Genomic DNA, 25,378 nt, shown 5'->3' with positions numbered 1-25,378 from the left:
CTAAAAACTTATAGAACTATCAAAATGGCAAAATGGATGCTGATTCTACTATAATGTAACTTGGCATCAAATTATAATCTACACAAGGATTTGGGTCTTGTTCAAGACTATTCCCAGTATTAAGAACACACACACACACACACACACACACACTGGGAATACATGTGTGTGTGTATGTATGTATGTATGTATGTATGCATGTATGTTTGCATGTATGTTTGCATGTATGTATGTATGTATGTATGTATGTATGTATGTATGTATGTATGTATGTTCTGCTTGGCCATAGGCTCTACCATGTGCTGAGTTCTCTGCTGGACTCATCGTGAAACATTTGTACTCTTTATGTGGCTGACAAGGTGGAGAGTCAAACCTACCAACATCCTGGCCACATTTTTATCACGCCCAGTAGAAGCTTAAACTTCAGCCAATTAAGAATCAGCTCTGTCTTAAAAACTAGAGCCTGAGTAGGCAGTGACAGGCTTGTGTAAGGATTTTAAGAACATCAACATGCAGACTGGCTGCTCTCTATCTGTTGAAGGCACGGTGCTGAAACTCCACAGAGGGAAGGCAGAGGGAAGATATCCATATCCTTTCTGGTATACTGCGCATGTATAAAATATTTTCCGACATTTTTAAGGGCAGCTAACACTTTCCAGCCTCAGGAGAGGCCAGGGCTCATGGTGGTTGAGAGAACGCTTACAAAGCAAGCGAAGGTCATGGGTCTCAGCACATTCTAGCCACAAATTAGATGCAAATGCTTGCTTATTTTCACAAAAAGCCACAGCTTGGCCGAATCACAAATTCCATCCTTCAGATGAGGAGAGTTGAATCACATCCTGGAAACTGTGACAGCAAAACTCGGGGATATTCCAGCGTGTATATGTGGTTGACCACTTAGAAGTCTCCCAAATGTAAGTCTAAAGACTTTCAACATACAAATGCCCACCCCTGGCTTCCTCCTCCACCATACACCAACTGCAAAATAATTACTGCAATAAGTAAAGAAAAATTAAAATATTACTAAGCTGTATGAACAAATCGACTCATAAAGAACACCCCCCAAAACACGGTTAACACAAAGCATGTTTTGTTCTTTTGAAATAGACAAGGCTGAAAAAAGGCATGTCATTTAAAGCATGTAGTCAGTAAACAGAAATTATTAAATATGTCTAATAAATGTGCTATCCACGAAGCAAGACTTTTCTTTGCTCTTGGCTTGCTAGTCAGCAGCTACAGCAGGCACATCACAGGCAGCCTCACATGCTGACAGCATCCACAGGCTCCTCTAACAGAGGAAGGTACACCACAGGCAGCCTCACATGCTAACAGCATCCACAGGCTCCTCTAACAGCAGCAGGCACATCACAGGCAGCCTCACATGCTGACAGCATCCACAGGCTCCTCTAACAGCAGGAGTTCAGTAGGAGCTGTGGGGTGACTCTAGAGCTGCTGAAAGGCTTTGCATGCACAGACACACTCTGAGCTGGAACCCTGTAAGAAAGATACAACTTTTGATCAACCCCAAGGCAATCTTTTCATTGCCGGGTCTAGCTTCCTTCTTTCATATGTAGAAGTTGGAAATCACAGATACTATATTAAGTTACTTTCCTTTTTAAGTTTAAAACATGTGAAGTGGCAAAACAGTACAGTTACATCCCACCCCGACTGATTTCACTCATGTAGTGAACTTCTCGCTGTCACTCTTTTGTCTCACTCTTTAGCTGCCTGGTGTCTTTTCTACTAATATCCCTCTGTCTAGTGCTGAGCGCTGAGAATACTGGCATCATGATGATCACACAACTTAACACCCCCGAAACTTTTTAATGACAGTGCCTTGAATCTCAAAGGAAGGGCCATCCTCTTCAATGAACACAAACTATTTTTTCACACATACAGCTAACACCAGTTCTCTCATATTCAATATTTAAATTGATGCTGGTGTTAATAATGCTTCATCTTAATGACCTGAGTCTAACTTTTTTAATATTAAAAAACTCAGTAAGGCATACCATCAAACATTTAAAAACTCACATATGTAAGGGGAGCTGTAATTACTAAGAGATCATTTTGGGGGCTGCCTGGAAATGTTTGCACAAACTAGACTGATGACTGGAGAATTCAGCTTTGACCAGCTGGCCCATTTTGAAGGAAAACACACAGTGAGAATTTTGTTTGGGCTTCCCTGCTAACCATTTTTAACCAGGAGCAGTATACCAAAGCTCTGAATCCCATGGCTTTGTTTTAGAGTTGAGGACAACTTGGATATGACTTGATTCATGTGGTCTCCACTGGTTCCTGGTGGCCTCAGAGTTCTCAGCATCTCCATAGGAAGGAATGAGAGAAGCCCTCTAGTAGTGTTCTTTGCCATTCAGTAACCTACACACACACACACACACACACACACACACACACACACACACACACACATACACACCATTTTCCTAAGTACAACCTTACTACCTTTATTGTATATTGTTGTTCTTAATTATATTTTCTTGGGAAAAGTAATTCCGCTAAAAAAATTTAAAGAGTGTGTGTGAGTGTGTGTGTGTGTGTGTGTGTGTGTGTGTGTGTGTGTGTGTGTGTTTGATCCTTAGAGATCAAAAAGTAAAATTGACAAATATGGAGCATATACCTGAACCCAGTACTGGAGCTTTCTTCCCAGCTAGCGTCACCTACAGGCACCATGCTGGTGAGAGACACTGTCTCAAAAAAAAAAAAAATTAAATAAAACAGTTTATGGTGCCTGAGGAAAGACACCCAAAGTTGTTCTCTACACTGTACAAGCATACACTATACATGAGTACATGCAGCTATACTATAGACAATCCCCTCCACACACATGCATACAGTATACATGAGTACATGTAGCTATACTATAGACAATCCCTCCACACACATGCATTCCCCAACACATTAAAAAAAAACCCAAAAATAAAAACAACAAAGTCTTATTGCTGGATGTGCTTAATTTGATTCGTTAAGACTATCATCAGCCAATGTTTAGGGACCTGACTACTGTGATTTGCTAAGAAGCAGCATGGGCTGTTGTAGTCTCTGCTTCGTGATTTCAGTTTTTTAAAGGAGCTAGTTCAGCTCTAAAGCACAGTTTTCTCATTGTTTGCTGCCAGAAAAAAAAATAGCAAAACAACAAGAGCAGCAGCGAAACCAGCAGCGGTTATGTGAGCCGACAGCTGGTGGAGTGTAACGTTACGGTGATTAGCTGCATCGTGCTTCCCCAGATGTGCTAAGGTTCCGATCTCCAACTCTGTTTTTGAATTGCACTGGCCTAGTCTGGTTCCCTCTGCTATAACTTAACTCTAACCTTCCTCGGGATGATTTTCAAACCGCCTTTATTGACTCCATGGTTTTGCAATAGCTCTGGAAACCTTCATTTGCTTATTCAACAGAAATCAGAGACAGTGACATTTAAAACAATAAAGAAATCTGCATTTTTGCTTGCATTTAATTCTTCTCTTTCTGTTCTCTTGATTGTCTAGCAGTACAGTGCTTTGTCAGGATCAATACTATGTTTCTTTTCTAGTGTAAAAAGTTGTTTCTCAAATCCAAATACTTTTTAGTGCCCTGTTTCACATATTTCAGTTCCTTTTTTAAAAGAAAAAGAAAACTGCCTTAGAGAAAGAAATCTATTTTCTCATGGTATGGTGTGATAATCACAGCCAACATACATTCTCACTCCTGCAAACACACAGACAGCCAATGCACATCCTCACACCTGCTAACACACAGACAGCCAACGCACATCCTCACACCTGCTAACACACAGACAGCCAACACACATCCTCACACCTGTAACACTGGCAGCCAATGCACATAATCACACCTGTAACACTGACAGTCAATGCACATCCTCACACCTGCCAACACACAGACAGCCAATGCACATCCCCACACCTGTAACACTGGCAGCCAATGCACATCCTCACACCTGTAACACTGACAGTCAATTCACATCCTCACACCTGCAAACACACAGACAGCCAATGCACATCCTCACACCTGCAACACACAGACAGCCAATGCACATCCTCACACCTGTAACACTGACAGTCTATTCACATCCTCACACCTGCAAACACAGACAGCCAATGCACATCCTCACACCTGCAACACACAGACAGCCAATGCACATCCTCACACCTGTAACACTGACAGTCTATTCACATCCTCACACCAGCTCACACATAGACAGCCAATGCACATCCTCACACCTGCTCACACACAGACAGCCAATGCACATCTTCACACCTGCTAATACACAGACAGTCAACGCATATCCTCACACCTGCAAGCACACAGATAAAAACTCACTCCCTGCAAAACTGAAGGAGATGTCCTTGGGTCACCACTGACTTAACACCCAATGATGTGAGGCTTGACTTGCCTTACACTGCAAAGAATGCTACCAGTGTCTGAAGACAAAAGCCATTTGGATAATGTGAGTGCCAATGGGTCATTAAACAAGATTTTAGAATACAATATGAGTTGAACAATACTGTCTTGCTGTGTTTCCAACAAGCAAAGAATTATTTAAGTAGATATAGACATTAATATTCTAGCACAACCAGATTGATGACAACCATGGGCAGCAGGAGGACGCCAGCCCTTCTGGCTTCTGGCTTTGGTTTACTTCATCTGTCTAATCATCAGTTTTCCTACCTCTGACATTCCCAATAGCATCTACTTCACTGAATATTCCTGCAAGGAACATAGTCAAATACCTGGAAACTATTTAACACAAAACTGACTAAACATGTAGGTTAGAGGTACCTTTGCATTGTCCTCAGAAATGAAATCCCTAGACTGTTTCATCTCAAACTTGGTATCTAGTAAACTGATCACTGACTTAAATTTTGAAATTGATCTGCTAACAGAAAGGAGGAAAAACAACTTACAGAATTTTAATTGGGAAACAATTGCTCTATCATAAAATTTATCAAAAATAGTCAGTGAAGTGATATCAAGCACTTCATAAGCATCCCATTATCCTCATAAAAGCGCTCTGAAGAAATTGTTTTTTGGAAACCTAATAAAGTAGCATTTTACAGGGTGCAAAGATGTTTAGGGAGCACAGGTCATAGACTTAGAGGTGTAACAATGACCTGGAGTCAGGTGAAGTTGGACAGAGCCTCTGAAGAACTCAGATGCTATCTCTGAATTTTTATCAAAGTTGTAGTGACTTCCTGCTAGACCAAACTTTCAACATTGTAGGAAAGAAATCAGGAGGATGAACAGAGAGTCCATGAACCTGGTGTGCTTAATCCAAACAGTGACTCTGACACTGAGTCTACCCCCAAACAAGGGAAGGGAAATGATTCAAAAGTAGGCAGCTATCGACCAAGGAGTTGTTGGCTCAGTGAGTCTGAGCATTAGCCACACAAGCCTGGTGGTCCTAGTTTGTGCCCTAGAGCCCACATAAAAAGACAGATGCAGTGGTGGGCTTCTGCAACCCAAGTATTCCTCCAGTGAGATGGTAGACATCACACAGAACTGGATGGAAGCTCAGTGGCCAGGTAGCCTGAAGTATGTAGTGCATCTGGGAAAACAGGAAGATTTTTCACCTGCCCTTGGGTGGAAGGTGAGAATCACTCCTGAAGGCTCTCTTCTGACCTCCACCTGTGTGCCACAGCATGTGTGCTCCCACACTCACAAACATACACAAAATATAATTTTAGAAAACTTTTCAGCAATTAAAAATAATTTTTGCCCATCGTTCGCCTCTATGAAGGACAAAAATGACACATATGAATAGAGTGTTTATGAATACACAGTGTTTATGTATATTACATATATATGTATATACATATAAAATCTTCATAGATAACTTCAAGATCTTTCTAGAAAAAGAAGGGTTATAACATAAATTATAATTAAAATTAATTTTAGCTGTATGTTTACTTTCAGAGACTTAAGTGCCTATTAAATCAGAAAACAAAAATAGCAGTAGTTTTATAACTGGACTTTGAAAATAGATAATTACTTGCCACAAACCCTTTGCAGAACAGTATAATGCAGATAAATTGTTTTAATCAATTAATGTATTAAACTGCTAATTTCAACTGTTGATTTATTAATATTTTACCTATACATGAATTTTGTTCAAGCACAAATAAAACATTTACTAGCCATTATCACACAAAGCATAATATTCAGTGAGTTTTTAACTAAATAAATGAGGGAATGAATAGCAAAGTTAATGCAAAATACTACATGAAGTAGCATAAGTATAGAACTGTGTTATTTGGTCTTTTGTTTCATTTCAGTGATATGCTTATGAGACATACACAGTAATGCCTTGTTGCTTACCTCATGATTCTCATGGGACTCCACAGAGAGAATTACAGTGAAACTTAGCATCTCACAGCGTGCTGGTAAAGATGATGAGATGCATTTGCTTCATTTCATAAAAGGTTGATACTAAAATCTGTCCAGACTATGAATCCTAAAACCTTATGCAAGGCTGCCCCCTAGTGGTAATCACTGGAAATAGCAAGCTGGAATCAAAGCGTGCTTGATTTTTAAACGATGGGAATGCAAGCTTGTACAACCACTTTGGAAATCAATATGGCGCTTTCTTAGAAAATTGGGAATCAATCTCCCCCAAGATCCAGCTATACCACTCTTGGGCATATACCCAAGAAATGCTCAACCACACCATAAGAGCACTTGTTCAGCTATGTTCATATCAGCATTGTTTGTAATAGCCAGAACATGGAAACAACCCAGATGCCCTTCAACTGAAGAATGGATAAACAAAATGTGGTACATATACACAATGGAATACTACTCAGCAGAGAAAAACAATGGCATCATGAGGTTTGCAGACAAATGGATGGATCTAGAAAAAATCATCCTGAGTGAGGTAACCCAGACTCAGAAAGACAAACATGGTATGTACTCACTCATAGCAGGATACTAGACATGAAACAAGGATGACTTGTCTGCTACTCACATCACCAGGGAGGCTACCTGGAAAACAGGACCCCAAGAAAGACACAGGGATCGCCCAATGACAGAGAAATGGAATGAGATCTACATGAACAGCCTGGACATGAGTTGGGGTAATGAAAGGCGAGGGTTGAGGGAAAGAGAGCTTGGGGGAGCGGGAGATCCCAGCTGGATCAACAACAGAGAGGGAGAACAAGGAATAGGAGACCATGGTAAATGAAGACCACATGAGAATAGGAAGAAGCAAAGTGCTAGAGAGGCCCACAGAAATCCACAAAGATACCCACACAACAGACTGCTGGCAATGGTCGAGAGACAGCCCGAACTGACCTACTCTGGTGATGGGATGGCCAAACACCCTAATTGTTGTGCTAGAAACCCCATCCAACTACTGAGGGATCTGGATGCAGAGATCCATGACTAGGCCCCGGGTGGATCTCTGGGAGTCCAATTAGCGAGAATGAGGAGGTTTTATATGAGCGAGAATTGTTGAGACCAAGGTTGGATAAAGCACAGGGACAAATAGCCAAATGAATGGAAACACATGAACTATGAACCAATGGCTAAGGGGTCCCCACTGGATCAGGCCCTCCGAATGGGTGAGACAGTTGATTGGCTTGATCTGTTTGGGAGGCATCCAGGCAGTGGGACCAGATCTTGTGCTCATTGCATGAGTTGGCTGTTTGAAACCTGGGGCCTATGCAGGATTGTTTGGCTTGGCCTGGGAGGAGGGGACTGGACCTACCTGGACTGAGTCTACCAGGCTGACCTCAGTCTGTGGGGAAGGCTTTGCCCTGGAGGAGATGGGAATGGGGGGGGGGGGGGGGTTGGGGGGAACGTGAGGGGGACGGGAGGGGGGAGAACAAGGGAATCTGTGGCTGATATGTAGAACTGAATTGTATTGCAAAATAAATTAAAATAAATTAAAAAAAATGGAAAGGAAAGTTCATGTAATAAAAATTAAATTTATATCTAGATTATTTTTAGTAATAATGACTTCTATTATTAATTGTTGGCAGTAATAATTGTGGAAACATTATGATTATGGCAGTTGTGGCAGTTAAGACTCGAGAGTTTGTGGGGTTTTTTTTGTTTTTTTTTGTTTTTTTTAATTTGTATACATCTTTGCTTTTCAGTGTTTCATTTACCTTAGTGGATAGCATAGGTGTGGCAGATGATTTTATGCCAATCCATGCTATCCCTCTACTAAAATGTTCCCCGAAATTAAGAAGAATGTCAAATGTTATTTAAGAGATAGTCAAAGAGACATTTTTTTGGCCTGTGCAAGTTTGAGCAACAGATAATCACGGCCACCTGTGCCCTTCCCTCCTCACTGATGTTCCCGCTGCCACTGTGTTTTCACTCTCTAAGCTTCAGGTGGACGTTGTTCCAACAAACCCAGAAGGCGGCCTAGAAATGAGGACAGTCTCTGGAAGATAGCTTAAACACATTCCTGATGCTGTCACTTAAATGTCATTTAGTAGGGACGTTTGCCCCTGACTTTGTTGAAAAGGGAAGACATTGAGAAACCTTTGCTGGACTTCTGGACATTCAAAAGAGAATTGCTCTGATCACTTACTTTGCAACAGTGATGGGGTTGTAAAATAAATTAAAACATTTAATTATAATAACCAATCTTATCCTGAGATTTCACTTTTTAAAAGAATTCAACTCATGAATCTTTCTTTGAAGTGCTAATAATGAACATTTGCTAATGTGATTCAGTTGTGTCTCATATTTCATCAGAAAATACAGTTTTAGTTTGTCTGTTAGCGGATGGTAATCCCTTGAGTTGAGGAATCCCAGCGTGGAGCCCACAGCCCACAAACACTCTGTGGACCAGCCCGGGCCAGCCATGCACTGACCCTCTGTGGCTGTCATTTGCAGAGACAGTAGATACAGTCTCAACAACTCACTCCCCATCTATGCTCTCATTTTTTCCCTTTAGCATAACAACCATTTCTCTTTCCCTTCCTTTTTGAAATCCCCAGCCTCTTTTTTCTTCCTCTTCTATTTTTTCTCATTCTTTCCTCCCCCCCCCCCAATTTTTTTATAGTGGGTATTAATGTCAAATAACATGGGGCAACTATCATTTTAAAGAATGCACCTAGGCTTCAAATGTGAAGTTTCACCTTAATTAGGGTAATTTATGCCCCCCAAATCTATTTATACAGACTTCCCTGAAGCTATAAGCCCTAAAGCTATTACTTCCCAAGCTCTGCTTGTCATTTTTCCAGATGGTAGTTCAGAAATTATTCAAGTTATTACACCAAATGATTAAATGAACTCAAAACTTTCCCTCTTTAAGATTTATTGATTTCCTGAAAATCAATAAAAACTTTGGGACCTGTCTTTCAAAAATAACCAAATAATGTAAAGAAGAATTATTAAATTGATAAAGATTATGGTGGCAATTTCACTCATGATAGGCAAGGCTATATTAAGAGCATCATAAAAGTTTTACTTAGAAGATTAAAACATAAAATCTGTTTTTCTCTTTCAATTATGTTCATTTTAAGTGTAGTTTTGGCTCAGAAACCAAATTTGCAGGTTTGCTATTGATTTATGGTTATGGTGGCTAGTCCCAGTAAATTGCAAATACCTGGACTTTACAGTGACCGTGCAGGGGCCTATACCTAAATACTGAGAGGGTTGTGGCTGTGCATCTTTCTAGAATTGTCCCTGTATTGTTAAAGAAAGTCTTACTCAGCTTCAAGAAGGAGCCCTAGACAAGTGAAGAGCAGACAACCAGTCAATCTGAAGCATAATGTTATTATAATTTATAAATATTAATCCAGATTTCATGGCATGTAAAAATTCTGAAATATCCCACTGAGTTGGCTCAAGCTACATTAATAGCTGATTTTGAAGTTAGTGTTTTCTTTCTTTTCCCCATTTTTGTTTGCCTTTGTTTTCTTTCTTGAGATAGGAACTATTTGGCCCAAGCTGTCCTCCAGCCTTGAGAATCTAAGGTTCCCTTGACTTAGCTTCCCAAGTGCTGAGGTTCAAGCATACTTCCTGGATCAGCGTATTTTCATTTGTTGTTGTTGCTTTTCTTTCTATCATTTTAAATGTTAAGTGTGGGTTTCACCATCGTTCCATCCATACATACATATATATATATATATATATATATATATATATATATATCACTGTACTTTGCTTATGTCCCCCACTACCTTACTCTCTGTGTTCCATGCCCTCTTTCTGGTCCCCTTCTACCAATGTAATTCCCATCCTCAACACATCTTCGCAATTAAGGGCATGTGCCAAACAGATACACAAGTTCCTAAGGGGTAGCCTTTCCAGAGAGGACATGGAAGCAATGAGTGGGGCCACTTTATCCCTCGACAGGCCTCAGCAGCTTGTCAATACTCCCAGTGATGTTCGGGTTAGAAGTCAATTCCCTGCAGTACTTCCCGGCATTCTCTCTACTCTCCAGTTGCTATGTTAAATTACAGGGTCTCAAGAATGTATAGTTTCAAGTTCTTAGGATTAACCATGTAAGCTTTTTCAAACCACACAGACTCCTTCAAGTCTTGAAACACACACATTTTGTTTGATTTATCACCTCCACAGAACAAAATAAATAACTTTAAAATAATCATTAAAACCTGGATTGAGTTCATCGTTCTCTCTCATTCATATTAAAGTGAAATTGATGGGTCCCCTGGCACAAATTTAATAAAGTTCACATCAATACAAGAATCATACAATAGAAAGGGAAAATAAACCTAGAGATAAATACATACTTGACAGTATCCCTACCAAACTCTTTAATACTAGTCCTTTACAAATGTTTCAGAGTACCATGATTAATCTTAGAAAAATGAAAAGCTTTTCACATAAATGTCACCTCATTAAAAATTAACATCTCATACAACGTTATTATATTTCTGAATTTTAATTAATTATGTGTGTATGCATGTGTAAGTGTGTGTAAGCCATTGCACATTTTCACCAGAGAACAGCTTTTGGGAGTTGGTCCCCTCCTTCTGCTATGTGGGTTCCAAGGACTAAACTTAGGTTCCCGAGGCTTGGTGGCCTACTTACCTGCTAGGCTATTTCTCTGGCTCATAACTAAAGCTTGAATGCCGACACATGGGAATCATTAGGATGTTAGTAAGGTGAAATATAAAACACATACCATATAATTCCTCTGGTAGTGGATATTTGTGTTTTCTTTGTTAAAATCTAACACGTAGCCATTGAAGGACCAAACAAACGTGAGATCCAAGGACGGGTCAAAGGACGCGGCACACTGCATCGTAGCATTTTCTCCAACAGTGATATCAGCGTTAATGGGGGCCAAAATGATTCGTGTAGGATCTGTATGGTTTTTAAACAAAAAAAAAAAGAGTAGGTCACATTTGAAGACAACAGGAGACATCATATTATCTGAAAACCTCTACTATCCCATCATGAATAAGCTCTGTGTGGACCTAAGACTGAATGTCAAGACTACTCAGCTCTTCCAAAGCTTGACAATGTGGTTTAAGGGTGGTAGCAACTTCAGATCCAAGAGCCCATTTAACAAAAGTGGGCCAGAGTATTTATACCAAAAGATACAACCAACAATCTAACTACAGATTTCCAACACAAACACACACACACACACACACACACACACACACACACACACACACACACACAAATCCAAGTAACACAAAATCCAACATCACAAGCCTCCTCCAAAAATTATTAAACTCACATTAATGATCCCCAGTGACAGCAACATAGACGACAAGACAATTAATTCAAAAGAACAATTATGGATATGTTTAAGGAGCTCAAAGGGGACACAAGTAAATCTTAAAGTGAAAGTCAATAAAACACAAACAGTTGAATAAAACAAGGAGAATAAGTCAGGATATGAGGAAATATAATTGAAAAGAGATATAAATACTGAAGAAACCCCAAACCAAAATGAAACTTAAAATGAAAACTACAGTATGTCTATTAAAAAGTTCAGTGGAAAGCCTCACTAATAAAGTATGTCTAACAGAAGAGAGACTATCAGGGCTTGAAGACAAGGAAGAGGAATTGGATCACTCAGTCAAATAAAATAATAAGTTTTTTTTATGCAAAGTCTTTGGGACAGTATAAAAAGCCCTGTTGTAAGTGACTGTCTTCTGGGATAAGTGACCTCCATCTTTGATAGTCCAGCTGTACCTCTTGCAAATGATTGGCTATTCTGAGCTTGTAGACTGTGTACACCCCCCAGAAGGGGTTGGGGAGAGTAATTAGGCCACTTGAGTATTTATCAGTTCCCTAGCACCTGTTATATACATCTCTGCCTTAATTGCATGTAGCTCAGATAGAGACTAGAGTATATAAACTGGAGAGACTAGGGAGGGGGGATTCATCTATGCAGCTATGGGAAGACCTCACTCCTACTAGGTAAACATTTCCCATGTGTGGCCTGTTGGGGGAGGATCACCAATGTGGATTTCTGCAAGCAACCCCTCATATATGCTCTCCAAGGAAGCCCAATAAACTCATTGGGTTCCAAGAGAGAACTATGGAAGAATCATGCCTCAGTTTGTCATTAGGAGCTCAAAAGTTGAAGATGTTGCTTGCATCTCCTCTGGAAATGAATTTTAGCCAAAAGCCCAAACCTATAAATCATGTGTATAAATAAAGGAGAAGAAATTAATGTTAAAGAAACAGAATATATTTTTTAAAGACTCATAGAAGAACATTTCTGAAATTTAGGGGAAGAGAAGACCCCTCAGAAGAAAGAAGCAATACAAATCAATCAAACCCCAAATAGTATCAGAAAGAAATTCCTCATGTTATATAATAGTCAAAACTCTAAATGTACAGAAGAAAGAAGGGATATTGAAAGATGCAAGAGAGAAACACCAAGTCACGTATAAAGGAATGTCCATCAATTCTAATGATGGTATTTTTTCAATGAAGATTTTTAAAAGCCTAAAAGACATAGACTGATGTCCTACCAGTTCTGGAAGACCACAGATGCAAACCGAGACTACTATGATTATTGATCATGATTCAAGGAAAAAGAAAAGCTTTCCATGACAAAAGCAGGCTAGAAGAGTTTATTATCACCATGCCATCCCTACAGAGAACAGTGGAGGAATACCTCAGGTTGAAGAGAAACATAAGCATATCCAAGAGGCTACAAGGAAAAATAAACAACGCCCGGTCAGTGGTTAAGCAGAGGAAGACCAAGAAAAGAAACACCACAAAATCAACAAAATGACAAAGATCAACACACAACTTTAAATAATAATTTTGAAAATCCATTTTTTTTTATCCTCAGTCTAACAACACATGCTTGCGGACTGGATTAGAAAACAGCATCCATCATTTTTCTATCCCTGACAAACATACCTCTCTATCAAAGATATACACTACCCTAGGGTGAAGGGATGGGCAAAGATAGTCTAAGTAAATAGAAACAAGAAATAGTTTCTAGTAATACACTTATAGCACAGGGAATAAGACCAACAATTGACAAATGAGATCTCATGAAACTAAAAAATTTCTATACAACAAAGTAAACCATTTACGAATGAAGAGGAAGCCTACAGGATAGGAAAACATCTTTGCCAGCTATATCTCTGACAGGTTAATATTTAACATACATAAAGACCTCAAAAAACTGAACATCAAGAAAATAAACAACCCAATCCAAAAAGGGGGCCATCAATTTGAAGAGTACCCACAAAAGAAGAAATAAAAGTGGCTGATAAACAATTAGAGAAATGTTCAACATCTTTAGTCATTAGGGAAATGAGAAAACTATTTTGAGATTCCATCTCACCCTAGTCAGAATGGCTATATCAAATGACAATGAATGTTGTCAAGGATGTAGATACAAAGGAACTCTTATTTACAATATGGCAGCCACTATGGAAATAAGTGTAGTGGTTCCTAGAAAAGCTAGAACTAGAACTCCTGTATGACAGGGCTGGCGCACTCCTGTGCATACACCCAAGGAGCTTCACATGCTTCTCCTGAGATACTGTCACATCTTTGTTCAATGCTTCTCCAGCTAGGAAGTGGAATTACCCTAGGGGCCCATCCTCTGGTGAATGGATAATAAATGTGTAGTACATACACAATAGAATTGTGTTCAGCTACAGAGGAAAATGAAAGTATGAAATTTTCAGGTGAATTGGTGAGACTAGGAAAAAAAACCCACAATGAGCAAGTAACCCAGGCTCAGAAAGATTAAAAAAAATTCTATCATATATGGTTCCTAGCTTCAAATCTTTAGATTTTCATGTTTAAAACTAGAACATCTGTAGAAGTAAGAAAACAAGAAAAGGACCACTGAGGTGGAGAAATTCCTTAAGGGGAAGGGGATAGAATTTCACAGGCGATATAAAAACAAATAGAAGAAATTTGGGGGGTGGGAAGTCCAGCCAGGGATGGGTGTTAAAAGATGGGGGAGATGAGGATGCAAGAAGGGTTAATCAAAACTAAGGATTTATGAAAAATGCATTTAAAAATAGAATGTTAGAATGTGTGTGTGTGTGTGTGTGTGTGTGTGTGTGAGAGAGAGAGAGAGAGAGAGAGAGAGAGAGAGAGAGAGAGAGAGAGAGAGGAGCTATCCTTCTGATCTAGATAATGCTATTCTTGAAAATCAAGGTAGTTAAGGAAACAGTAGTGGCAGATATGTGATACTTCATGATGACTTGTTGGTCATGAGCCAGAGAGTCCCAAATAATACAGGGCCCTTGTCACTATAACTAATTTGCAAAACCTATGAATGAAAATTTTGTTACATGGTATAGAGAAATGGAGCTGGAACTGAGCCTGGAAGTCTTCTCCCTGCAGCCTAGCTTTTAGGTTGCTGTAAGATGCTATATAGAGTGCTGGGTGAGTTAAGGCATCAACAGTCTTATGTAGCTATAAACCCCATGGCCTATAACACCAATAAACATCAGGGAAGATGTGCCCACTTATGCAATTGTGGCATGACTGTTATGGGTGTAACCACCTGCTCTAATTGGATTTGAAGCTGGCCCCACATTAAGCAATTCATAACTGTTATTATAAACCCACTCAAAAACCCATGACCGAGGCGGTCTAAGACCTTAGGAACAAGCTTGATACTATTGTTCATCTAAGTTGTCATCATGCCAAACTTCCTTCTAGAGTTTTATGTTTATACCCATAGACAAATGCTATTCCTAGCTTTGGATCAGAGGTATCCGCGATGGATGGCCGTGCACACACAGGTCCATGACATCTTAAAGTGCTGAAAATAAGTGGCAGCTGGATGCTTAGCCCTTAAGCAGAATATTTATACTACTCCTTACAAAGCCCAGAGAACTTTATAAAGGAAAGAGGAAGGCGGTGGAAAGAATGGAGAGTTGGTTGATAGAAGAGTTCTAAAGTGCTATCTTCTGGCCACGGCAGAGCCAATGCAGCCATGACTTCATAGCAGCTGTGTTGGTCTACAGTGAGGCTACCCAAGCCTGAGCTTACGGGGCTCATCCTCTGCCCGTGTAATTATTGGCTACTGATGGGTTCTGGAGGAGGGGCCATTCCTGTCCAGTTGAGATGCCTGCCATGTTCCAACGGGTAAAGGTGCAAAACCGTGTTCACACAGATGACACAGGTCAGACTCGGTGGGTCTTAACACAGTAACAAACCCAGCCACCACCACCAAACAGCAATAACAAAGTTGTCAGAGTCAGGAGGGGACTTTTAGAGAGGAAGAGGGTAATGGGGGGAGGGGTATTAGAGATGCGGTTATATCAATCAGAATGCACATTGTACATGTGTGAAATTGTAAAAGGAAAAACCTCAATAAAAAGGTTAAAGAAGGAATAAAATCCAATACATTCTGATCTTCTCTGCAAAGGAATATGATGTTTTCATATCCACTTCCAGTAACAATGCTGCAGAGGAAGAAACTTGCCAAGAAGGCTTCCGAAATGAAAATTCATCAATACATTGACTGTATTAGAAGCTTAGTTTTGAATGACATATATGTAATCCTGTATAACTTAAGCATAAAAATTGTAAAAATCAAATATCAAATGATTCCTTACTTGTGATCACCAGAGTCCCAGTGCTATTAGCTTTCCCCCTATTATTTTCTGCAAAGCACGTATAGACTCCTCCATCATTCCTTGTAATATTATTGATTTCCAAGCTACCATCTTCCCATATAAGTATTCTATAAAATTAAAAAATACACAATTCATAGAAGTCATTTAATAACATGCATTATTATTGGACTGTGCATTACAAATGCTAATATTACATTTTATACCAGTTTCTTGGTAAGACATTATTTCAAGCCTAAGCAGTCTAGCCTTTGTCTCAAGTGTCCTCTCTGGGTAGGACAGTCTGACAAAAAAATCAAAAAAATCTTAGGCATTGGTAGAGTGCTGGGAAGCTAAGTACATCATTTCCTTACCTAACTGCTAAGGTCCTAAGGCAGATTCACCTGTACACCTATGAGGCCAGGTGAGCTGTTTCTATGGGGTTTCTTGTGATGTCCTTGACCCCCCTGCCTGGTACAGCCCTTCCTCCCTCTCTTCAGCAGGATTCCCCGAACGTGGCCCAATGCTTGGCTATGTGTCTCTTATTTTACATTGTCTTATACTTAAATATTAAATACTGTTACCTCTTCTACTTTGTTTAACTAAATCCCCATTTTCTAAACTTTATCTTCTATAGTTTTTAAAAGCAACAAAACTATTTGTTCTTTTTAAGGACAGTCTGACAAAAAAATCAGACTATCTCTATCTTACTGATCAATGTTGAAATCCTACTCCAATGTGAAATAAGATTCCCTTCCTTCTCTTTCATTAGGCAGCTCTAACTTACAGCTTATTTCAGAATCTGTTTTAAAATAACAAATGAAGCAATGAGATAACGCAACAACAAGTCTTTCTTTGTTACTAAAGAGGATTCAAAACCAGGCCTCTTTCGCCAAATATGAAGAAATGTAATGAACCACTGTCCCATGCCCTGCACAAAAAACCTGGTCACTGTGCTTTATGAAGGCCACAGACTTCAGCCTGATGCTGTCTCCACCAGGAATCTGTGGATTTTTCAATGAGGTCGATTCTTGTAGACATGAGACTCCTCTTAGAGGCACTTTTGGCCAAAGCACTTTCCTAGGCCCCCCTCAGTCTCTCTTAGAACTGTGCAGAATCCAAACCTGTTCAATCAAATCATCTTGCCTCTTCCTTCACACTCTCCTTGTCTGAAATCGGCCTGCACCTCATCCAATGTCTCTCCAACCCCCACCCAGCTCTGTCTCTATTTTCTCTCCCAGACATTGCCTCTAATAAATGTCACTCTTAGATGGCTTATCCTATCTTGGCATCTGGCTCTTTGTACATGTTCCCACAATACATGATATTGATGTGTCCTCTAACTTCAAGTCCTTGTCAAACTTCTACACATCCCCCATTTAATTATTTTGCAAACACAGAAATAAAAATTACAGTCAAGTAACAGTGGAAAACCTATAACATTTCCCCCAAACCCATACATACTAACATTAGTTTACATATATATGTATTTCTATATAACTATATATGACTTAGTATATGTTATATGCATATACTATATATAATATATATGTACTTTAAATTGATTTTTACCATGTTCAAAGAGTCCTATATCATACAATGACATTTCAGTCAGTGCATTTTACTCAGTGATATGATTGCATATAAGTCCTATGAGACTATTACGGAACCCTAAAGCTCCTATCATCTAATGGTGCTATAGCCATAGTAGCATCAAATGTAAGGCATTGGTCAGGTTTGTGTATGCTGGAGCTAAAGACCTCCTGCCCTGCCAGTCCTACAAATTGTAGTACGCTCAATCTTGGGTACCACATGACTCTTGATCATGACAAATGACTATGCTTCTGCCTTGCATACTTGATCTACTTATTCCTTCATATACTTCTTCACAGAGCGGGAAAACGGAACAGGCACACTGCAGGCCCAAGAGTCACTGTTTTATTGCACTACTTTTTATAGCTATGTTCGTCCAGATAATACTATATTTATTCTTAATGAATGTTGTTTAGACTTTAATTTCAAGCAATTCATATTTGTATTTATCATCTACAAATACAAACATTTACATATATATATATATATATATATATATATATATAATTATTTACAACATTCAAAAATTCTTGCACATGAACACGTTATTCCAAAGTGATTGTTGACACTGAGCTGCTAATGAGTGAAAGTAGCAATCAAAAACTGAACTTGGAGACTCCATGAAGAAGCCATGAGGCTGACTTTAAATTCTTAAAGACACTAAGCACAGCAACATTGTAAGAGCCCAGGAGCCAGTGAACGTCAGCTCAGTCCCAGTCTGACCTGACCTGCTGCTGTTGACAAGCCACTCCGTCCCTTTGCTCCATGAAAACTTGGGTTTGGGTGCAGCCTTGGGTTTACATTCAATGATAACTCTTCCTCCTTTAGCAGCCAAGATCTTTTTCTTCATGGGATTCATTTCAAAAGTTGGAGCTAAAGCTACAAGGTAAACAAAGGATTATCATTCTCTTTTTTGCTAGCAAACCCAAATATTACTTCTGTATTGCAGCTCCTTTTAGAGATCAGTAATCTAAAGGAAGGACTGAGGTAAATATGATCAGTTATAGTTGATGGGCATTTCATACATAACTTTTTATTCAGTAATTTAATAACATCTGCTCAGTTCAAATGGACAATTGCTGATAACTTTATCAATCACTACATATTTTAGTTTAAATCATTTGTTATGTACCTGTTCACCTAAAAGGTATCTTGAATTCAATCATTCTGTTTTAATGTTCACAAGGGAAAGTTAGTGAAAAAGATGGAGAGAACTCTGTGTACAAATGTTATATTCATATAAATTTTCACATATGCTCACAGTCCTTCCACTCAGTATACCTCAAGATACTAATGGGAGAATTGCAATCTACTAAATTGGTACAATTTTTTATGGTGTCACAGGTAGTTGACAGGTAGAATTAATATTTGACTAGGAAATCTCTTTTCAATGAAAAATGGAATCCCACTTAACTGTCTATTCACTATGCACCAACAGAATGCATACACTCTTTGAGGAACAAATCCAGTTCTTCAGAACCTATACAGACAGCTAGGAGAATAGTGGACCCAAACAATTGGTTAAGGAGCACATGACATAGCCCAAGTTTATCTTCAAGCTGTAGCTCAGAATAGTAATTGTGAAGTCAAGACACGGAGTCTTATAGCTGGTAACCCCAGTGAAGGTATGCTCTATGCCTTCCAAGTTCCTCTGTCTAGTTCACTGCTCAATCACCATGGCTATTAGACACAATGTGTTCCAGTCATCTGCAGCCCATCTCTTCTGGGGACACTTTTCAGGCTGGTGTGCATTTGACTCCTTATCATTTAGTTTAGTGATTCTTAAACTATAACTGCCTATCAAAATCATCTGAGCATCTTATTAAAATGTCTGCTTGGTAGGTAGCTTGATGCTGGGACTGGATTATGCACACATAACAAGTTCTGAGTGTTGCTACTACAGCAGCTGCTCTGAGGAAGTCGCTTTTCACAGCAAATATTTAGTCTATTTCATTGTTCCTTTAGTGTGAATTTTAATAACTGGCAATCCATAAACATGTAACCAATGTGTGTCGTGCATCCAACAAAAGTAAAGTGATAATTGAATGTGAGCTATGGATACTCTTTCACCATTTTATATGTTTGATAAACATTTATCAGAATTTGGAAAGGATACTGACCTAGGATCTTGAGCTCGGCGTTTGCATAAATGGATCCGTATGCGTTTTCCGCTATGCACTGGTACATCCCAGCATTATCAAAAGTCACATCATACAGTCTCAGTTCCCCTTTGTGATACTGAAGAGTAAGAGAAAAGGCATGGCTTTGAGGAACATGGATGTAAACTCTCCATCCACCTTTAGGTTAACGCTGAACATACGTTGTGTTCATCCACTCCCATTCTCTCCTAAGATGCACAGACTGGGGTTTCCACGGCATGGAGAAGACCAACCCACTTACCATGCCCAGTGGCCCTTGTTCTATTCATCTTACAGAGCTGAGAGTCCACTTTTCCCCCCTTTGGACCAGCTGTGAGATTAGAGTGGGAAGGTAGAGAAGGGGCCCACCGCTGCCACTTGTCCAGGCTAGGGTAGGACTTAGCGCGTCTCTCTTACCTCTGTTTCTGTGGGGTTCAGGGAAACAGTGGCAAGGAGGGACAATATGAGTGGACATGGTTCAACAGAAGGGGGGAGTGGAACACAGGAAAAATAAGGAAAAAAAGAGAGAGGTAAAGATACGATTACAGAAAGCTGCTGAAACCGAGAGAAGTTACTTTTGTTTTTCAAGGAAGATTTCTACTTCAAGGCCCCAAACCTCTTACTCTAGCCACCATTCTGTGGCTGCCTGAACACGGATTCGGGGACAGCCAGGCACTTCAACATACTTACTGCATATCCATTTTTCAGCCATCTGATGGTCGGGATGGGCTTCCCTGTGGCCACACAAGGCCAGTAGAGGTCACTGCCTATGTCCACCTCGGTGTCATTGATATGCTCTACCCATTCAGGAAATGCTGCAAAGGAGGAACGTTACAAGTGTCTCAATACCCATCATATTCTCAAGAGCCTAAATTTTGCATTTTGTTAGCTCTATTCTGGCCAATATATCAGATGTCGTATGTCTGCTTACACAGGTCTATATTATAAGATCTATATTATATAAAAAAAACATATACTATCATAGAATAAGATGACTGTAGTTTAGTTAGTAATTATTTATTTTTATGTATGTGTATGTGTGTGCCTGCATCCTAAAGGCCAGAGAGCACTGGGTCCCCTGGAGCTGGAGCTATAGACAGTTGGAGCCACCTGAGATGGGGGCTGAGAACTGCATTCCTGTCCTATGAAAGAGCAAGGGGTGCTTTTAACTTCAGAAGCATCTTTCTAGCCCTGTTAAATAGTGTTTTTAATTTATCAATTTAAAAGCTAATTCAAGATAAATGCTAAATTAATTGATTTGTCCCTTATAACTTGAATCTTTCAGATATGCCAAAATTACAACTGGGATTTTTAAAAGAGCTATGCCTCAACTGGCTATGTATATATATAATATATATATACATACATACATACATATATATGCACACATATATATAAATATTATATTATATATGATATATTATATTATATAAAAATATACATGTATTTTCACCTTTTGGATCAAGATTTAGGACTTTCTACATTCTCCATATTACACATTATCTTCTTAATGGAGCTTTTGTGTATTGACCAATGTAGCATCTTATTCCAGCTATAAAAATGAACAGGGCACTTTAATACACTTCCTATAGCATCTCCTTCAGTAGCTGTCATTGGGGAAACTCTTGCTTGAGTGAAATGGACTTCATTCTCAGTTTTTATTTTTATCTATGTGGTTGTTGTAAAAAAAAAATGAAAAAAGAATGCTAGAAATTTCCTCAAAGGAAAAAGAATGTTTCTATGTGAAAAAGCCGTCTTGTTAAGTATTTCAGCTATCTAAGCAGCCTAGACAAATGTAAGTAAATAGTATAAAATAAGAAAAGGAACACAGAGAGAACTCTTAGGGGAGGAGACCATTTTATTTCCTTTTTATTGAAAATTAAACTTTGTTTTATATCTATTGTCTCTAGAAAGTACCATACACATCTTATTACAAATGTATATGTATGAAACCAGAAAATATTTTCTGAGCTCCACAGACTATCAATATTAAACCAACACACAGATGAAACACATGTCTCTTTATGCATACTTTATAGTATACAATCTGATTAGCTTCTTGTTTTCACTAACCATTTGTTGTAACATCTGTGAAGAACTTTCAGAAGTTGAATGCTGGTGAATTTTCTAGATGACTACACATTTTATGTTGCACAGAATCTTTTCGGCACTTTAATGACATCTTTGCTACCTTGTTCCCCCAGAGTGATACATAGATGTCACAATATATAATACAATGGTAAAAATAAATAATAGAATCACCACAGCAAACTCCATATGCACTTCCATTACATAGTTTTTGAAGATAGTTTGCTTAAACATACAGAATTAAGATATCTTACTAGTAAAGGAGAAATGAAGCTCCTTCAAATGACCTCATAAAAATACCTGCTGTCACATTGATTCTTTCAAGGCCTTAGATATTTGACAGTTCAGAATTTTGCTCCACTGAGAACCTGATGTTTTCTAAATGCATTGAAAAAACCTTATCTGTAATCAATGGACCCAGTGCAAAAATGGTGATATCATTCAAGACATTCAAGCGGCCCACAAATATTTTCCTTCCATTGGAAGCCATTTCACACACACTTGCTATGTGTCATGTTAATGAGGTTAAGCCATTGGATAGTCAAGTCTGTAGCTCTGCGGACATATCTAGATTAGATCTTGTGGGAGCCCGTTCTCGGGTTCCTTGTGGCTTTACCCAGCAGGTCCGCATAGAGGATGATTAGACCACGGGCCTAAGTGCAGGTGTCTGGGATGGTCTGCGCTTGGCTGTGCTGGGGGAGGAGGTCTTTTGCTCCACCCCTTGGTGTCTCTATAAAAACCCTGGAGCAGAGACAGTCAGGGCCTGTTGGAAAAGGTTCTAGGCCCTCTCGAGGCTATCCTTTATTTTCTATCTGTTTATCTCTGCAATGTTCTCAATAAATCCTTCTATCTAATATTTCCTGCTGCTCGCACTCAAGAAAACTCTGGGGAACTGTGGGGGTGGTGGGTAAACGCCCCACAAGATCTCCAAGGCTGTGGATTTTTAAAATTGTGTTCATAGATGAAACCACAGAAGGATACAGAGAAGGTCAATTACTGATTCTGATCACTCAGTGTGAAAATGGTGTGGATAGGAGGACTGTGAAGGGGACATGAAAGCGGTACGTGTAAATGAAGTGTGGGGTCAAGGTGCCAAGCACAGAAAATGAAGCAGAGAGGAGAGGTGGATAAGTGTGGCTGCTGATGCTGTAATATCTGATCAGATAGAGCTGAGAAATGATCAGCTATAGCAACCGGATATTCTGGGTGACTATAGAAGAAAGGTTTCAGTAACAAGTAATCTTTTAATAAAAAATAAAAAATAATAATTGAGTGAAAGTCCCTTGGAAGATATGCACATGTGAAAATTTGAAAAAAAAAAAGTACTCACGAGAAAAACATTGGAGTGAATTAAGACAGACTACAACTGGATATGGAGACAATCTTTTTAGACTTCAGATGAGTCTGTCAAAATTTATGTTTGGGAGAGACTAACAGAAGATAAACAGAGCATTAACCAGTGTTGAAAACACAGCAAAACAGCAGGAGGCAGAGACAAGTGAATTGCTGTGGTTTGGGGGTCAGTGTGGTCTAGATAGGGAGTTACAGGACCACTGGGACATAGTAAGAGACCATGTCACAGAACAAACTGACAAACAAAAAATCAGAATGAATTTACTGAAACCTAGTGTTAATTCCATATTATGGAAAGTTACAATAGTGATTTCATTCTCAAGAAATTCTGAGCCTAGAGACATGACTCTGTGATTAAGAGCATGTGTTGCTCTTGTAGAAGACTTGTATTAAATTCTCAGTATGCACATGGCATTTATAACCATCAGTAACTACAGTTGCAGGGGATCTAATACCCTCTTCTGGCCTCTGCAGGCACCAGGCATACATGCAATACACATAAATACATGCAGGCAAAACACCTATACACGTAAACAAAATTTAATAAATTTTATGAAAAAATTAAATTCTGCCAAAAAAAATTCTGTCTTCCTGGATATGCTTACTCTGGTGGGTGAGGATCAAGGACTTGCACCAAAATAATTTTGTTAAAGTAAAAAGAGATGATTCCTTACACCAGGGGTTCTCTAGCTTCAGTAACATAAGCATCTGGGGATTTTTAAGAAATACATATTCTGAAGCTCCCAGTATTCTTCTGAGTCAGAAATTCTAAGGAAGGCCCAACAGCCAATACCTTATCAAGCCCCTCAGGGAATTTTGCGACATATTAAACCTTGCAAACCACTGACTCAAACTTTAAGCCATAATGCATAGGTTCTTCTATAAATAAAGATACTGAAGAAAAGAGAATGATAGAAGATTAAATGAGCAACATTGTTTTTTTTTAAATTATCAACAACTATCAATCTATTGATATCAAAAGTATAAGCTCATACTGGCTGTAACTTAGAGTTGTAATGTAATTTGACATAAGGTAAATATCTCACTTATCTGAATAATATAATATATATCATTTCTTTTAAAACTGTAATTCTATGATAGTTCTTCAAGTATGGAAATGCCTTTGAATAAGACATTGGTAGCACTCATAGAAAATTAAAATACCTACCTTGCACATAAATTCTTGCCTGGTGTTTGTCCTTTCCTCTAATGTTCTCAGCCTCACATTCATAGATGCCTTCATCTTCTAACTGGATGTTGAAAATCTTGAGGACAGCCCCTGAAGTACTTATCTCAGCAGTACTAGGCATTGGTTCTAGCACCTTTCGCCATCGGATATCAGGAACAGGACTTGAAATCGAAAACACAAAAGCTCAAGATCCACAGTGTTTAAAGAAGACGGCCTGGCATTTATAACTAAGTACTTACGTCATTTATTTCCTGAAAAGGCATAACACCTACTTGTTTCTATGCATGTCAATGAAAAGCACAAGCATACTTACTTTCCAAGAGCAAAACACTCTAAAGTCACATTTTGGCCCATCATGGTATATATGTCCTTGAACTGCACTACAATATCAGCAGGATATGGCTTTGTTGTTCCTAATATTAAAAAAGAAAGAAAGAAAAGAAAACAAGACACCCATAATATATAATTCACTATATATATACATATATATATATATTTTTTCTTTTTTTTAACATCATGAAATTCTGTAGTTTAGAACTGCACCAATATGGACATTTTTCTCTACACAGGTATCATTTGTCCCAATATATAGATTTGTTTGTTTACGTACAATGTGTGCAAGTATGAATTTCATCACACATTCTGATACCTGTAACTGATCAGACTAAGTCAACTACAAAATTTCAAGGTCCCTTTTAAGGGGCTTCAAACATGTATAAAATACTGTGATCAGTGCTTATAAGGTGCTTGAAAATGTTGGAAAAGAAGAAAGAAATGGGAATACGAAAAGTGCAAGGGAAGAAAGAGAAGGAAGGGAGAAAAAGAGGTGGATTGAGCAAAGAGAAATGGAAGAAAGAATTATCCTCAGAAACTAAGGAAATGGAGTAAGAGAAATGACAGAGAGAGGCCATTACCATAACGTGATCACTCTTATTGTGAGAGGGCTAATGTTACATTACAGATATTACATGTCACTATTGTTCAGTCCTGAAATATGTACTGGTAGAAACAGGCTC

General features: G+C 38.9%; 1 protein-coding gene across 4 annotated transcripts in view; it reads right to left on the bottom strand.

Moving 5' to 3' along the window:
* The window catches only part of Cntn1 (contactin 1), a 305,783-nt gene that overhangs the window by 88,235 nt on the left and 192,170 nt on the right, over positions 1–25,378 (bottom strand). For all 4 annotated transcript variants that reach the window (XM_052748699.1, XM_052748698.1, XM_052748696.1 and 1 more), the window contains 7 exons: positions 24,676–24,775; positions 24,342–24,523; positions 20,423–20,547; positions 19,715–19,832; positions 18,323–18,473; positions 16,005–16,132; positions 11,120–11,301 (listed from right to left, as the gene is read on the bottom strand). In XM_052748699.1, coding sequence (XP_052604659.1) covers positions 11,120–11,301; positions 16,005–16,132; positions 18,323–18,473; positions 19,715–19,832; positions 20,423–20,547; positions 24,342–24,523; positions 24,676–24,775 — 986 coding nt within the window. The remainder of the gene's footprint in view (positions 1–11,119; positions 11,302–16,004; positions 16,133–18,322; positions 18,474–19,714; positions 19,833–20,422; positions 20,548–24,341; positions 24,524–24,675; positions 24,776–25,378) is intronic.

This window comes from Peromyscus californicus, unplaced genomic scaffold (assembly GCF_007827085.1).
Source record: "Peromyscus californicus insignis strain IS unplaced genomic scaffold, ASM782708v3 Scaffold_20__1_contigs__length_68692818, whole genome shotgun sequence".
Classification (NCBI taxonomy): Eukaryota; Metazoa; Chordata; class Mammalia; order Rodentia; family Cricetidae; genus Peromyscus; species Peromyscus californicus.
This window is presented reverse-complemented; position numbering and strand designations above follow the sequence as displayed.